At 36.4% G+C, this 13,860-nt stretch overlaps 2 protein-coding genes across 2 annotated transcripts; both read left to right on the forward strand.

Moving 5' to 3' along the window:
* Positions 1 to 1,018: 1,018 nt before the first annotated feature.
* LOC130565074 (transmembrane 4 L6 family member 5) lies at positions 1,019 to 4,017 on the forward strand. Its single transcript, XM_057351623.1, has 6 exons — positions 1,019 to 1,184; positions 1,595 to 1,789; positions 2,721 to 2,789; positions 2,924 to 3,078; positions 3,288 to 3,480; positions 3,569 to 4,017. Exons 2-6 carry the CDS (start codon positions 1,613 to 1,615, stop codon positions 3,581 to 3,583), a joined length of 609 nt encoding a protein of 202 aa, XP_057207606.1. The 5' UTR covers positions 1,019 to 1,184; positions 1,595 to 1,612; the 3' UTR covers positions 3,584 to 4,017.
* A 5,230-nt stretch (positions 4,018 to 9,247) lies between these two features.
* Positions 9,248 to 12,286, forward strand: LOC130565082 (G-protein coupled receptor 87-like). The gene is made up of 3 exons (XM_057351633.1): positions 9,248 to 9,305; positions 9,792 to 10,188; positions 10,914 to 12,286. The coding sequence occupies exons 2-3, from the start codon at positions 9,836 to 9,838 to the stop codon at positions 11,515 to 11,517; spliced, it is 957 nt and encodes a 318-aa protein (XP_057207616.1). The 5' UTR covers positions 9,248 to 9,305; positions 9,792 to 9,835; the 3' UTR covers positions 11,518 to 12,286.
* Positions 12,287 to 13,860: the final 1,574 nt, after the last annotated feature.

Genomic DNA, 13,860 nt, shown 5'->3' on the forward strand with positions numbered 1-13,860 from the left:
ATATGTCAGTACTTCAGCCCACAGTGAACTATTCTCCGAATGCTGCAGCTTAGGAATGCAAAATCCCCCTGCGGAAGATTGATTCGGGAAGTGTCTCGTGAGTTTGCTGACTGATGGTGGACTGATCAGTTGACCTGGTTCTTCAAATGCTACAGAAGTGTGTCATCAATTACTCATGCACATGTTTCTCATCCACTCGTTGCACAACTGCCACAGTACTTTCATTTTACAACAAAGTGCACGGATTGTTAAGAACATAGACATATATGTTACAACATACTATGTTGTGTAATTTATATTCTTTGGCAGTTTTTACACACTAATAGAGGCAGAAAATGACAGCAGATAAGGAAGGGACGCCAAGTTGCAGATGTTAAGTTTATGTTCGGTTATGTTAAGTCAAGTTGTCTCTAATGAATATAAATGAAGCTATAAATGCAACTATAAATTCAACTCTGATATGATGACCTTTCTGATGACTTAAAAAAGTTAAAGTATTTCAAAAACTCCATTTACCCTTTGACATTTTCATCCATCCTACAGAAGCATAAAGGTTGGTATGATAAAGGTTTTAATTTCATAACAAACGTGATGTGTAAAGTTACCCAGCAAGTGTTCATATTGACATGCTTTTAACCGAAGTGACTTACATTGCATTATACTATACATTTGTTTAAGTATGTGCAATTCCTTGGATCGAACCCATGACCTTGGCGTTGCTAGCGCATTGGTCTTACCACTGAGCCACAGGAAAGCACAATGCACAGCATCCACATATTTTCAACATGATAAAATCATTTCTGGAGTCAAGATCAGATGTAATTATTCCATTTTCCCAATGAACTAATGGTATAAATAGCTTATCGAGATTCACACGTTCTCTATTGGTGAATGGATCACTTTCGTCATCATTGTAGTGTGGCATCATGTACGTTATTCCACAAATTGCGATGTCATTCAAACTTTACGAATGATACTTTCAACATCCTTTTTTTGTTTGTATGTGTCACAGAAACGTAGGTAGACATAGTTATTTAAGCAGCGGCTGAAGTTCCTTTTCTTGAGATATGTTGGAGGCTTTGTGACTTTCAAAGATTCTTCTGTGCATTGAAGTGAACGAAACACCAGTGTTATTACCATCTGCAGATATATTTTCACCACTTCACTCTTCGGTCTTTGCACAGGTACAGTAGGTTTTTGTAACACATCAGTGTGCATTTAACAAGATGGGTTCTATAAACGAAACAAGGTTATTTGGCATTATTTGTTTGCACTTGGTTTGGAATGTAATGCAATGATATATTAATACATATTACACTAAATAAATTCATGGATGTTTATGTGTGGCTTAAGTGTCCAAATACTTTTGCACTGTATTTTATTTCAAGAATTATTTAAGGGAGAGGTTTTTAATGAACACATCAAACATCAATTGTGTTTAATGGGAACATTTGAAAAGCACATTTTTGTTGCATCATTTACTGTATATTATGTCATATCATATGTATGGTTGTCTAATAAACCCAATAACGGATAAAAACAGAATCTCAGAACGAGTCAGGTCTAATTCCTTATGTGTCTTGTTTGTGTGCAGGGTTTGTGTACTGCTGTGATGTGTATTTCACGGTGCTCCAGGTGTTTGGGGATGGCTCTGATTCCTATGGCAGTCGTGTGCATGGTGGCAAATGTGCTGCTGTTATTTCCAGACATGAATTATCGATACTTGATAGAACATCATGTAACCAAAGAAGCTCTGTGGTGTTGTGGTATATGGGCATCCGGATTTCTGGTGAGTTCTGACTGCACAAGTGGTTTTCTTTGAAATTCATGTACATAATACTGATAAGGTGATCAAATGTCTGAACTTAGGCAATGAAAGTGTAAATTATTATTATCGTTATTATTATTATAATTTATAATAATAATAATAATAATAATAGTAATAATACCAACATGTATTATTATTATTATTTAATAATTACATTATAACAATATACTAAAACTGGAATAATGATTAAGAAATACGGAATTTACACGCTGTTAAAACACATTAAAATGATAAAAAGCGTATTGCATGGGTACACTGTTTTCTTCGTTATAACAACATCTTTATTAATAATAATCTTTATTATCTGTCGCACCTTTAAAAGTACATCTCAAAGCGTTTGCAAGAACAGATAAAAAATACACCATATCAAATAAACAAAAAGAAAAAGATACATTCAAAACACTTTATTTGCATCTATTTAGCCTCAACAATAATTTATCTCATTACTACTCAATTGTGAGTTTGAACTTGATTTAATTAATCAGTAATTCAATTACAAGCATTTAAAACAGTTTCCTTGGGTACTAATTAAAAATAGGTTTTTATGTATTTATATTTATTATTTTAATACAGTTTATACATATTTTAATTTATATTTACATTTAAATATAGTCATGTTTTAAATTATTTATGAATTTAATTATATTTAGTGTTCTGTGTATGTGACCTTGCACCTCTGACCTTGCTACAATAACTAATAAAGCTTTCCGACTATTGGACTGACAGGTTAAGCTGTGACCTAATATGGATTGCAAAGATAAAGGTTATGTTTTCATTTGTCAGTGTTAAAAACACCACACCAAGTCATCTGCAAGGTTTAGTTTCACATGACATAGCAGTCATATGGATTGTCCACTAACGCAATTGGTGTGTGCTGTGTGTTTTGTGTCAGGTGCTTGTGGCTGTTCGAGGACTTGCATCACACTCTGATCAGAAGGGATGCTGCTACTTTAGAGCTCAGGTGTGAGAATTGTATTCATTTGCTGACTAATAATTGACCACAATAACCTTTTCTAATGATATCACATGTCTATATGAAATGATCAGTACCCTGTAAACATTCAGTGCAGATCTCATGTACTGTCACTTGTTTAGATGTTTTGTAAGTTTGGGTACACGTGTTTGGCTCTGCTGGCAGCCGGGTTCTGTTTTATGGTTAGTGGCACTGGTCTGGTGCTGGGACCCCTCTGTCTGCACAACGGAACCCAGGGCCTGAAGTGGGAACGTCCATTAAAACAAGTTAATCATGGGTGAGACCTCAAATTCCCATATACTTCCACTATTTATAAAGAAATCTATTCTTCATAAAGTAGCGTTTCTATCAAACACGTTTGATCGCATCAGTATTGTGGATGTATATGTTTTTTTTTGTTGTGGTAATCATTTGAACCTGCATGCACATTAAATAATATTCAAACTGTGAAATCTAAACATGTTCCTTCTGTTTCTGTTATCGCAGAGAGAAGCTTTACCTGCATGAGCCAGACAGGTGGGCATCAGCCTGTGAGGAACCTCGAGGTGTCGTGATCTGGAACGTTGTTCTGTTTTCCATGTTGATGGCAGCAAGTGGACTTCAGCTCATCTTCTGTGCCGTTCATCTCCTCACTACAATATTGGGGGTGATTTGTGGACCGAGCTTCTGTAAGAACAAGGTACAAATGTTTATAAAAACAAAAAACAAATGTTTTTGCATTTCTGAAGCAGAGAGCCATGTTAAACGATATTTTTTCTTTTTGATAGGTTTTTCCAGCGTAAAGAGAGGAGAGATTCAGAGGATTGGGTTTTCCTCAGCATGTGAGCTTTGACTCACATTCATCTATTTTAAACAGACACAAAATAGAAATGAGAAGTGCATTAGTTGATTTTCACATCTCTGAAAATAGACTTATCGTTAATACCATTTTTGATTTCCACAAATAAGCTGTTTATAATTGTTATATTTAAGATTATACACTGTATAGGAACGTGGGCGGTAATTTGAATAAATCCATGTTTAAGAGAATAAATTGCCATTGATGTGAATGTAAATAGATTTACTTTATCTTTACTGTTTTAATTTCTACTCGGTTATAAACTATTGTTGCATGAGCACACCATTGTTTACAAATTTAATGCATATAACTTTATCATAAAAATGAGGTAATAAATACACAGTACTGCAAATTGTTATATTGTTGGGACATATACAAATAAAAATAAGAATAAATAAAAAATAAAGATAAAAAGGTCTTTTTATCTTTTCTACAGACTTTGTTAGCATCATTTGTTTGCATATTCAACTTCATTTTTAATAGTGTATTATATGATGCTAATATATTGCAAATATATTTGAAGAGTTTTGGTTCCAAAATGATCATGTTTTTATTGTTTTTTATTGTGTTAGTTAGCTGTATGTCTTTAGTTATTCTGGCTTAAATAAAAACAAACCAACTGCAGTTTGATTGATATTATATATAAAAAATATGATTTTTGAAAAAATAAAAAAACGACGTTATCTCATTTTGGAACCAAACTCTTCATTTGTAGTTCATATACTTTCAATACTATGGTACATTTACACATTACTATGTGTCACGGTGCCAATGTATTAAATGAACACAAGGAAACTTTCTGGAGAAATGAGATGCAGTTACTTCATCAGCCACAAGAGGGTGAACAATTTTAGATTTTTCACCTGTTCTTAGTGAATGCTTGTGTGCTTTACTACTATGTAGCCTACATCTCAGAATGTTATAGACAACATTAGCACTTACTAGATGCTGGAGTTAATATTAAAACATAGATACATTTAAACAATCACTTGTAATTTGAAATTAATTAGATTTGCTAATAAATGTTATAGGTGGCGGCTGATTTTATAATATCTAAATTAAGTGAAAAGTCTACTTCTTAAATTTAGATTATGTCCAAAGTTTAATTTCATGAATGCCTGTCTATCAAATTTCAAGAATCACTTCGAGATGATTTTTGTTGTAAATTATAGTCTTATAGACAGACTAGTATTTGAATATATATATATATATATATATATATATACTGTATAGTTTAAACAGAATTCATCCATATTCTCCAGTGCAGGGGTTTTCAAACTACAGAATGTTCTTAAGGGTCCCCAGAAAATTTATGAGAATCAAAAGACAGAAAATAATCTATTTAAGATTATAACAGTTTAATTTCTACCAACAATATGTTGTCTGTCATGATTCTGTCCTTGTCATGAGTCTCTAGTTCTGTGGACAGAGTCGTGACAGTACCATGTATTTGGTGCTTGTTGTGTCATGTGTGAAGACATGTGGCCTTTGTTGTTACTTTGCGCCACGTGTCCTTCTGTCGTGTCTCTTAGCCCCGCCCCCTTGTTTCCCGTAATCTTGCCCTTAGTGTTTAATTCTTGCCCTTTGTGATCATCCCTTAGTTAGTTTCCCCATATAATGCCCTCGTGTCGTCGTGTTCAACTCACCGGTTCGTTGTTTGATAGTCCATGTCTAGTGTTTACCCCGTCACCCCCTGCCTTGTTCCTGCCTTATTGTGTTTTCTTGGAAAGTGTACGTTTTGTTCCTTTTTATCCGCCAAGTTTTTCCCCCTCGTGGGAAGTGTTTTGTTTGTTTATCATTATTGTTTCCTGTTTTACCCCATTGTGGGTTTTTATTTTGTGTTTATTATTAATAAAACGTATTTGGGCTGTATGCGACTGGGTTCTCTCTCCAAATCCTGACAGAACGAACCGGCCAAATGAGAGCCCAGCAGACAGCCTCGCCGCCCCTCGCTCCCGTCTGTTCTCCATCTCGCGCTGTCCGGGAGCTCTCCGCGCTTCGCCAGAAGGACGCCGATGCACGGTCCTTCGCCTTGGAGCTCCTGGCTGCCACAGATGGACAGGGGTGCAGCTCCGGACTCAATGTTCCCCTCGTTGCGTGGGAGATGAGATTGCTGGCTTCCCTAGACGTTGTAGACCACGTCCGTTATGCCATGAACTGCAGGGAGACCAGGGTCTGTCCGCCACCAAGGCCGTCGGTGGGGAGCACCTTCCTGCCTCCCATCCCAGAGGGTTGCGTGGTGGCGGTCACTACGCTGGGGAACTCCGCTCCGCCCACCTCGACTCCCGGAGGTCCTGCCCCGCCAGTCTGTCTTGGTAGGCAGGGAGGCTTGGTAGGCCTCCAGTTCGGAGACCCAGTGCCGGTCCCGCCAGCAGTCCAGCCGGCAGTTCAGCCGGTACTCCAGTTGGCTCTCCAGCTGGCACTCCAGCCTGCACTCCAGCCTGCAGTCCAGCCGGCAGTCCAGCCAGCTCTCCAGTCGGCACTCCAGCTGTTGGTCCAACCTGCTAATACTGACATTGTCTTTATAATATCACACTTACTGTTTGTCTAACAGTTTAAATGTTTCTTTATACAAAAAATATATATATTTTAGAAAGGGGTCCCTCACAAAAGGTTCACCATATTTGGAGGTCCTTGGTATGAAAAAGTTTGTAAACCCCTGCTCTAGTGACTCTGGTCTTCCGGGAACGTGCAGAGGCTTAAAATATCTTCTAGTTCATAGAGCCCCTGCTATGTATTCTCAGGATGTAATTCATAAATTTAGTCAGTCGTATTTGTTATTTCTGCTTCCTCTCTTTCCCTCGTATTGTTTCTCGCTGTTGGCGTCTCCCCGTCACAATGCTGCACTTTTATGTCCTGCTCTTTCAAAACACACTCTGCACACCCACATATTTATGAACAAAATATTTTATGTTTCTCCAATCTGCCAACGCAATAACTCAAAGTGCATTGTTTTTCAACAGAAACATAAAAATACATTACGGTATCTGCTGAAAACACTTTGGAACTCTGGTAAATTGGGCGCACTGAAGAAACTTAGTGTGCTTCGTGAATATAAACAAGCTGGGCTGTGGTCACACTCTACGATCAAATCAGCATGTTTTATAAATGAAGCCCCAGGTTTAATGTCTGTTCTAAAAAAAGATAAAGCAGACAACATCTGTGACAGACTTCAAAACAAGATTTATAGAAATGACAAATAAGGAAAAAGAAAGTGGAAATTATTGACAGACATGCAGTCTAGAAACCACTTGTTTACAACGACGTGTATTACTTCAGTTTAGACTTTTTTTATAAAGGATTTGGGTAGAGGAAGAAGAAGGCAGTAAAACAGCGTGAGACGTAACCAAATGGGTGACAACTCATCTGATAAGAGCATGTGCACTAACCACAGAGTCATCTCTAATAATTCTAGTTTCATTTAAACAAGTCAGTTTCATACTCACTGGGTGAACTGAATAACCTAAATAAATGATATAGTTTACGATTATAAAAACATGTGCAGTACTAGATTATAGATAGATTATAGATATATATAGATATAGATTTAATTCCTAGTCTGTCAATGGCATAACTGTTTTACCTATAAGTAACTGTTGGCATGCACGTTACAGGCTACAGACGTTTCATCAGACGTTTGTTTATGTTGTTGCTGTTGAAACCGTCTATAAAATAGTTTGTTCCATTTCTTGAATCTGATTTGTCAATAGCTTTCATGTACAATATTTGTTGGCTTTAAAATTTGTATTATATTTGTTTACCATTTTATAAAACAATAAGGTACTCGAGGCTAGTGCTTTGTCAACAATAAATCATGACTTCATGATTTATTCACGATAAAACACAGCCTTCTGTACCTTATTGTCTGCGTATTACCAGCAACGTTCTCCGAAACAACAGTCATTTTGAAATAAACTCCTCAGCAGTCTTCTTAGAAGAGCAGTATCACTTCTTAGAACAAGGCCAGTCTTGTCACCAAAACAAACACAGTTCATCGACTTCACATCAATGTTTCATGTGTTACCCGGAATAGGGAAATTGCATTTTGTGTAAACAACTTATCCTTGCTCATTTATAAAATGTATCCTGTCTTGTGTTCTAGCATCGCTGTCAAGTAGTTTATCTTGAAGTTTCAAGTCTTGAGTTTAATTAATGTTGTGTCTCATTGGTTCGGTATTGCTGTCTGCACGTGGGTTCTCTGTCCGCTTTATAGTTTAAAGGGGGCATGCAACGGTGTTTCATGCATTCTGACTTCTTTACAAGGTTAAACGTGCTGTTTTCTCATGCTTGACATGCTTTGGAGATCGTTTGAAACTGATAGTTGGCACGGTCCCAGCGCTAAAAGATGCCGGACATGAACCGCACGTGGTAAGTGAAACTGAGTGTCTGTGTTTTGTTGGCAATGGGTGCGCACGTGCTTTAGTTCCGCCCCATCCCCCTCCGCACGCTCGCCGTATGTTTTCGGAAATAATCGTACATCTGTATCTGTCTTTTAGAAATGTGATGAAACTAAAGACTCTACGGATGTTTGAAGGGTGCGATACTATTCTGTAAGGACTCAAGATTAACATGAGATATGCAGAAACTGTCTGAGTTATGGCCACTTTAAGAAAGATATGAAACATCATTCGAAATGAATGCTACTATGTCTTTCGTAAACTATTTATGTCCTCTATGTTAGGGGAATTAAATTACGAAGATTTCTTGACCTCTGGGTAACCTACAAAAATGGAGGAAATATTGTTTCCAGGGGACTAAGAAGGTCAGACTCAAGTAGAGCCAGAGGTCATGACAGTCATGAGAAAACACAAAGATTCACTGCAGAGGTGGATTAGAAACATAGTTAGACAAATGCTAAGGTAAGCAGTTTAGACAGAAGCAATCTGGTCAAGCAGTGTAATAATATGATAAATACTGAAAGGATAGGTGAAAATGTTAAAACGTACATTTTATATCTCAATAATGTATGTGACATACCCATATTCCTAAAAGAAAAGAAAACATATAGTAGGCCAACATCAGCTGACTAAAAATAGTAGACGGGGGCCCTAGTGATGTGCTTGCACTGTATACACAAAGGGGCCAAAGTCAACTTCATAACACATATTTCTTGTGGGTTAACAGTACGACTTTGTCTGTGATCCTTGGAAAACTACACAAAATTTAAACAATAAATTGAAGCTTAAGGTCACAGCTGTCCTTTGGTGTGTCCTGCTCCTAAACTTTGTGTCTTCTCTGACCTCATCATAATTCTGAAACATGTCTTCCTCTCACTGATCTTCTCTGTCATCTGATTCTGACTGGGAGCTGAGAAAATACATATAGCCTAGTATTAATGATTTGAAATCACACTCGTAACATAACAATGGGAGGTAAGTGAGAACGTTAACATTTATTAAAAAACATCCTGTCATCAACTTAAGGTGAATTATGTGACACAACAAATTAATAACCGATTCAGTATTTAAACAATATTTATACCTTTTAAAAGCCAAGCGTATACAGTACATTGGTATATTAATTTGGGTGGAGCAATTCTTTAACACTGTGTCATCTGTCATTTACCAAAGAAATGCGTCATCAAGAAACATCACAATATTAGGTTCCTGTTTTTACACACTTTTATGAAGATTCGTTGTTTGTAAGTGGAGAACAGATGTCATAAGGTATGTTATCAAAAACTTTGTTTATGTTACTGTAAATGTTACTGTACAAACTGAACCCATAGAAAATAACATTAAACTAATTTAAAAGAGAGAATTTAGAGCATAATTACACGGACTGATTTTTTTGTCTTTTGGTATTGTACGTTTTCACACATCATTTCAAGAGTTTTCATTTACCAAGTATTTATTTACATTTACAAGTTTGACATTACATGGTTTAGCATCAGGTCTTGACACAGCAGGCAAAAAAGCTTTCGGCTAAAGCAGCTCAATACAGACATTAAATGTATTGAGTTCAATGTATTGAATTAAATTTAATATAATAACAGAACCCCCTACCACCCCCGGTATATGTGTGAACTGAGCTAAGAACAAAAGTAATTACTGAAAGGAACTAATTATTTCTGTCAAGAATATTTCATTACACTAAGATATTTTGAAAAATGTTTATATTTGATAAAATACAACTACTGCCTCTTAAAACAGGTGAAACACTCGATTTTACATCTTGGTCACCAGTCTGCTCAACCATGGAGGGAAACACAACAAATTCAACTGAAAGATCTTGTGGTTTGTCTGAAATGCCAGCTCGTCCATTCTTCATAAGTGTCTACACACTGATCTGTTTGGCAAGCCTGGTGCTCAACAGCATTACAATATATGTGTGTTTTTGTAAAGTTACAACTAAGTCCAGCATCGCCCTCTATCTCAAGAATCTAGCTGTCGCGGACATGTTCGTCTGCTTGTGTTTGATATTACGCATAATTAAATATGCTGTCAACTCGGAGGAAGTTCAGCGTATCTACTGTAACTTTGGCGCTCCAGCTGCCTACCTCAACATGTACTCCAGTATTCTCTTCATGGGCTACATCGCTGCAAACAGGTATACGAGTGTGCTTCTACTGTGGAGTTCTTTAAAGGAAATCGTGTTGTTTTTCAGAGAACTGAATGAAATTTTGATAAAGAAAGTTAAATGTACATTATATTAGCAGTGAATCATGGAAATACAAGTGGGACAAAAACCACACCATATCTATACATAATGTGTCACGACGGGGAGGGAACAAGGACATAGGACCCAGACAGCGGGTAAGGGGTTAACACAAGACTTTTAATAATAAAGACAAAACAAAACCCACGCGGGGGTAAAATAACAGAACAAGGGTATTAACATGAAGGGTAAACAGGAACATAGACTAACTACACTAAACTAGACAAGACTAAATACAAAACTAGACATAAACTACAACTAACTAAACTAGATAACACAGCAATACAAACCGGGAGGGTGACAAGGGACAACCAAGGCAAAATGTTCTGGCACAAGACAGAAGACACAGGGGCATTAAGTAAGGGGTAAAATCAAGAGGGTAACAGGTGAAGGGCATGTAACAATATACGAGCAATAATGAGGAGAAGAGAGGGCAGGAACAGAGACGAGACCGGAGACCGGACAAAAAATACCTCTCTCCACATGAAACACGTGGGTCTGTCATGATTCTGCCTCAAGGCTCAAAAAGCGTGACAAGAGAGGGCAGAATCATGACATAATGACACTATAACTATTTGAAAGGCTTCTGTATTATACAAACTGCTTTTCCATTTCAGGTACCTGAAAATTGTGCGACCGCTGGAGGCTCACATTAAACAAACAGTTCGATCGACCCGCAACATCTGCATAACAACCTGGGCAATCCTGCTGGCGGTTATTTGTGTCTATATGGTTGTTTTTGCGATTACCCAAAGTGCTGATTCAAGAAGACCTGCTTATGGAGGTTTTGACTGTGATATTTATCATAACAATTTGCTCAAAAAGATTTACTTGTTCATACAAATCATATCCTTTGTAATGTTTTTGCTCGTGCTGGTATCACTGATCCTGCTTTACTGGTGGAACGTACAGAGACTCCAGCAAGCTCAGCGTGCTGCTCCGGTCCAGTCCGACAGAACCAAGCTTAGCAAGTCCAAGCGTAACATGAAAGTATTAGTGGGTGTTTTCTGTGTGTGTTTCGTGCCATATCACCTGGTGAGACTACCATACGTGTTCATCAAACCCCTGTTGAGTGATTGTACAGCAGTCCAGACCTTCTACATCCTAAAGGAACTGACTGTGCTGCTTGCAGTACTAAATGCCTCCTTAGATCCACTCATTTACTTTGTCTTCTGTAAGGCCTTCAGGACTCATCTGAACATTTGCTTGAAATGTAGTTAACTGGAACAAAAGGCAGACTGTTTCTGGGCAGTAGTGTCATCAATGGAATTAAAGAGAACCCTCAACCATTGGTTGAGGCAGTGTTTCGTTGTCGGGCTGATCGGAAAGCTCAATGAAACAGAACAATGACTCACACTTTTTGGGAGTCGATTACTTGTAGTTGTTTCTGTATACTAAGTTAAGATAGAAGATTACTAGAAATTACATAATCTTTAAGAAAATATGTACAATATAAGAAGGTTAGACATCATACATATGTAGATGTTTATGAAATGAAAACTTAGCCAATGAAGCCTGTTCTAAGAGATAAAAAGTTACTGCTGCGGTTCTTTGAAAAAAAAGTTGTAACCCTTCCAGACTAATGTGTTTCAATGACATACAGGTACAACACCACACTCTTTCATCTTATACTGTATGTGTTTTACTATGTTTTTCATAGTATCACTTTGCTTATGTCTTTCAACTTTTGCATAATATATTACTGGAGAAGACCATTTTATACTTTGTGCTTTGAAAACAGTTCTGTTTGTGTTGATTCAATTGAACAGGGATGTAAAACCTGGGGCTGGATTCACGAAACATTCTTAAAAAAGTCTTAACTGACAAATAGGTCAGGAATATTTTGCATTCCCGAAATAAAAACTTGGAAAACAGTTCCTAAATGTGTTTCTTAAGATTGATCTTGGGGAAAAAAGAAAGAAGGATCCACGCCCTCAAGTTTACTCACCCTCTAGTTGTTCCAAACCTGAAATATTTCTTTGTTCTGATGACCACAAATAAAGATATTTGGAAGAATGTTAGCAATTTTCAGTTTATTTATATAATTTTTTTGAAAAAATATATATTTGTTCTGTTGAACTTTTATATATATATATAAATTGAATTTATATATATATATATATATATACTATATATTATATACTAATACTATATATATAGNNNATATATATATATATATATATGTATATATATATTATTTGTTCTGTTGAATGATATATTTTGAATAATTTAGGCAAACAGTTCTGGGGAACCTTTGACAACTTAATTTTTCTACTATGGTAGTCAATGATGTCCCAGAACTGAAAATTGCTAACATTCTTCCAAGTATCTTCCTTTGTGTTCAGCAAAACAAAGTAATTTATACAGGTTTGGAAAAAAGGGTAAATGATGACAGAATTTTATTTTTTGGGTGTACTATCCCTTTAAATCTCAAAAGGTAAGATGATTTTACATATACTGCATTTGGTTGTTCAAATGTAAAATGTATTGTATTAAGCTAGAATCAAAATTCTGACTGTTTACTTGACATCGAGTCATTTTTATAATTTATATTTTATCTGCATCTGCCTCTGTATCTTCTTTTTACATTTATTCTGGGACAAGGCGACTCGAAATGGACTCCCTTTTTTCCAAGCCAATACATTTTTTATTCATTCACCTTTGGCTTTACAACTTGGCAGACTACATTCACACACGGCAACATTACACACTGTATGAAATGTAATTTACATGATCTCGTAACATGTACTCTTTAAGAACAGTTTCGAAACTGACCCCTGGTTGCTAACAGCCCAACTCAACCACATTATTAATTCAGTTTTAGAGATCTGGGAATCAGTAACTAATTCAAATGGAGTCAAAATGGAGTCAAATACACTTTCACAAAGGCCAGGGTGGTATTGAATGTTTTACTTAAACAAAAACCAAGATCATTTAAAAACTATATTTTGTGATTACTCAACTTGCCTTTCTTTTATGTTAGATTTTGTTTTAAATGAAAAGAAAGGCTTTAATAAAGAGGCAAACACATTTTCACAGCACAGTATGTTTAATATGATGCATTTATAGTATTGTGACATATTCCCCAATTCTCATGGCTTGAGAGAGGAAACCAGCTAAACTGCACATGATAAACACAAACACAGCTTCCTACATTTAAACCACCTCTGTGAACCACTTCAGAAGCCTCATAGGGTGCATCACAGGGGGCCACATCTCAGAGAGCTAATAATATGCCAGCGAAGCACGCAAACCCATTTTTATCAATTTGTTTCATCTTAATGCATTGTTCTTACAGTGTCTTTTATTGAAGGTTTGTGCATTATAAAAAATATATATATAAAAACTTTTAGCAGTATGTACATTACTTATTAAAATGTATTACTTATTTATTTATTCCTGCACATGAACAGAATAGTTTACTCTAAAGATCACTGTCATACCCTCATAAACCACTGTAACTTCGTTCTGTGGATGACATACAGCATGTCAACCCTGGGACCACATTTATAACATGTCTAAATTTCATTCTAAATTAAATTTGTACCAAACAGTTACCAAGAC

This window comes from Triplophysa rosa, linkage group LG14 (genome assembly GCF_024868665.1).
Source record: "Triplophysa rosa linkage group LG14, Trosa_1v2, whole genome shotgun sequence".
In the NCBI taxonomy this organism is placed as follows: domain Eukaryota; kingdom Metazoa; phylum Chordata; class Actinopteri; order Cypriniformes; family Nemacheilidae; genus Triplophysa; species Triplophysa rosa.